Source organism: Ruditapes philippinarum, unplaced genomic scaffold (assembly GCF_026571515.1).
Source record: "Ruditapes philippinarum isolate M1 unplaced genomic scaffold, ASM2657151v2 ctg4943_1_1_1_1, whole genome shotgun sequence".
Lineage (NCBI taxonomy): Eukaryota > Metazoa > Mollusca > Bivalvia > Venerida > Veneridae > Ruditapes > Ruditapes philippinarum.
This window is the reverse complement of record NW_026860483.1, coordinates 139,283-142,955: the sequence shown is the minus strand read 5'-3', so window position 1 is coordinate 142,955 and position 3,673 is coordinate 139,283. Positions and strand designations below refer to the sequence as shown.

Below are 3,673 nucleotides of genomic sequence, written 5' to 3'. Positions count from 1 at the left end.
ATAGGTCATCATTCAGCTATATTAATGTCTGAAAAATGAAAACAAATTTAATTGATTATTATGTGTATTAAGTTTACGAGTGACACAAGAAATTCTGGATTTATAAGATGGCCCCGTCCCAGACAAAAACTTCCGTATTCTTTCACGTTATTTCAAATTTTATATTTTAATATCTATATAATTGATATGTACTGGGAATTCTAAGAAATTGAAAGAAAAAATAAATTAATGTTAAACGAAAATGGCTATTCAAATACAGTCTGAGAAATGAAATTATTATAATGATAATGATTATAATAATTCCTAAATCATGTTTATTTATCGGTCAATATATTGCTACTCAAATACAGCCTGAAAATTGAGGTTTTCCTTAATAATAATGATGATGATGATGATGATGATGATGATGATGATGATAATAATAAAAAATAATAATAATAAAAATAATAATACTACTACTAATAATAATGATGATGATGACGATGATGATGATGATGATGATGATGATGATGATGATGATGATGATAATAATAATAATTAAATAGTGTTTATTTATCGAGCAATTTATCTTACCACTCTAATCAGTCTCTATAGTTACTTTTAAGTTACTTGCCTCTGAGAAAATCAAGAAATATCGACTTTTCCGTCTTATACAAATAACGTACAACCTGTCTTGAATATTTGTTTATGCTTATCAGGGATGTTTGTGTTCACGCGTCATTCCGGGCCTTATTATTTTTTGTTTTATAGTTAAGCAATTGTTTGATTAAATCTGAAAATGTTTGAATCAGTCTGTTAAGCTTCTTATCTATAGCTGAATATTAAGGGCCTTTTTACAGATCAACAAAAGTTCTTTTTCATTTTACGTGACATATATGCATTGTATTTCCAATGAGAGTTCACTACCTTAAGGTCGAGTTTAAATCAGGCGCTCTACAATATTTCTTGAGCTCATGAGAGAAACAAAATCTGACTTTATAAAGCTAATAATTTCAAGTGAACTTAACATAAAAAATTCCGTTTCCTAAAGTTGCGATACCAGAACACATATCATAAAATGATGAAACACAATTTAACTTTTGCTCTTGAGCACAAACCGTGTATTAAAAGATAAAAGCCCTTTTTACCATATAGACATACGGTACAACACCCTCTCAAAACGAATTACATTTTGTATATGAAGTGTTTAGAGCCTATGATCATACAGAAGTCGTCCTAGATGTATTTTCCCGTGTATCTCGTCAACAAACTAAATAACTTATAGTAAATACTCAACTATTGGCCATGTCTTACCATGTGATTAAGGGCGTTAATGTAAGATTGTCTGATAAGTTACAAGGACACAAGCAAGATAACAACACGAGATATTTCACACGGAAAGCTACAGGATATATCAGGTATGTACTAGTTCATCCTCGTTTCATAAACTGAATGATGCATTATCTATTAAAATATATCACGTCTTAAAACGAAGAAAAAAATAGACACAGACTAAATGTTTACATAAGATATATTAAGTATGATCTTTTGCAATACCTTTTATATATTTAATTGTGTAGTGTTCAAATAAAGCTTCAACTAGATTTTAAAAGACTGATTGATTGGGGTTATTTTTCTTTATACAGAATGTCGGATGTGTGCTCTCCTATTCCTATTGTTGATTTGGATAGAATAGGTGTGCATAGAAACCCCAATGAAGTACACATCGCTGCATTACAAACTGTTTCTTCATCATTGAAAACCACTTTCTGTCAATATGGGGTATGTTACTTTAAAAATCATGGTATTGACGATGCATTCATGGACAATTATATGACAGTAGCTAAATCGTTCTTTGAGCAGCCGGTGGAAATGAAATGTCAGTACGTGCGTGGCCCAACAACGGATTTCGGTTACACGCCGATGGAAAAGGAAGTTGTTAATTTCAAAAGACCAGCAGATCTAAAGGAGGCGTTTACCTATCAACCAGGGGACGATCCTGGTGATATGGCAGATAAAAAATTCCAACAAAGCTTGAATGAAATGTTTGCTCATTGTACAGTGCTAGGATGTCGCTTATTGGACGCCCTTTCACTTGCACTTGGCAAACATCAACTGTTTTTAAGGGAGGCGCATAAGTTGATTGGAACAAAGAACAATCCGACAACACTCAAAACTTTGATGTATCCACAAATGTCACCAGAAAAGAACATTAAACCAAACCAGGTTCGTTTAGGAGAGCATTCGGATTTCGGAACAATGACACTTATGTTCCAAGATGAAGTCGGTGGTTTGGATGTATTTTTCCCGGGTAAAGGTTACATACCGGCAACTCCCATACCTGGTACAATTTTGTTGATTGCTGCTAACTTACTTCAACGCTGGACTAGTGACTCAATTGTTTCTGTACAGCATAGAATTCTTCAAACAGAAGATCCAGCAAAACAAACCAAAGCTCGCCAGTCAGCTGTATACTTCATAGTTCCAGACTTTGACAGTGTGATCACACCAATTGACGGTTCAAAGAGGTATGAACCAATCACGTGTAGAGAATACGTAATGCCAAAGCTTGAGGACACACTAAGTGAAAAGAATTAGATATCTTCTTGATGACTTATCTTTTAAGTAGACAAAAAGTATTTTTTAAGAAATTTACGACAGAAACCTTGATTTTAATATACTTTTTAAGTGTGATTGAGAAATATTTTGAAAACGACTTATACAACAATAAGCGGCAAACATTTTCTAATGATCCATTTGTAATTAATATGTACTGTTATAGATGTATATATGATAAAAACATTATTTACATGCTTCACTTCTTGTTATTTGAAGGTCAAAATTCAGCTGCTATAAAATTATACATTCAGTATACATGTATATTATCTTTGGTTTTATTAAACAACCAACAAAACATCAAATTGTAATCAACACGAAGCACGCAATGTTACCATAGTAACCAATACGGTTTTATAATATTGTTCTTAAACGGGCTTGATTTAATCAGATTATTTATGTTTCACAAACAGAATTGTTTGTTAATTTGGAAGACATGTATATTCAGCTTCTAAATAAAATATCACACAACCAGTTAATACTTTTACTTCTTTTTTCATATTTTATAACATAACAATTAAAATGCTTCTGTAACCTGGTGTCAACAAAAGAGACACTTGATTAATATTGTCGAGTTTATGGAGACAAAAATTACTTTTTTTTAAAAAGCTGTTTATACTTTCATTCAAATAAGGGCAAGTTTTTTAAAACAATTTATAAAGTATCAATTTAGTATTCCTGTAAATAGCTCAAACGCATCATTGTCTTCAAAAAGATAATGTGTTGCAGAAATCTGATCATTTGTTTGTTAATATTTGAATGTTTCACTTACATACAAAACTTTTGCTCATTTTTACGCTCAACATTAAGTTTGAATTATTTAGATAAGAGCTACATATATTAGGAACTTCATTTTTGTTCTATTTTATGTTTTAAATAAGTAAACAAAGTAAAGCCACCGTATGATACTGACAACACTTGTAGCACTTGGCTTTTTCTTTATTAAATTACATGGGTAACTTGGTAATCTTTAAACAAATACTTGTACATGAAAAATATTGAAAAAAGTTATGGCATGAAATACCTGATACAAATATGTAAATCCATGTATTTATCAATAAAAAGACCTTTTCCATAT

At 31.1% G+C, this 3,673-nt stretch overlaps 1 protein-coding gene across 2 annotated transcripts; it reads left to right on the top strand.

Moving 5' to 3' along the window:
* The first annotated feature begins 1,245 nt into the window (after nucleotides 1–1,245).
* On the top strand, nucleotides 1,246–3,074 carry LOC132760271 (uncharacterized). 2 transcript variants are annotated; one of them, XM_060752223.1, is made up of 2 exons: nucleotides 1,246–1,397; nucleotides 1,626–3,074. In XM_060752223.1, the coding sequence occupies exons 1-2, from the start codon at nucleotides 1,285–1,287 to the stop codon at nucleotides 2,575–2,577; spliced, it is 1,065 nt and encodes a 354-aa protein (XP_060608206.1). In that variant the 5' UTR covers nucleotides 1,246–1,284; the 3' UTR covers nucleotides 2,578–3,074. The 2 variants fall into 2 exon arrangements, with proteins under 2 accessions (XP_060608206.1, XP_060608207.1); XM_060752224.1 differs by lacking the exon at nucleotides 1,246–1,397 and adding an exon at nucleotides 1,429–1,517.
* The last annotated feature ends 599 nt before the right edge of the window (nucleotides 3,075–3,673 follow it).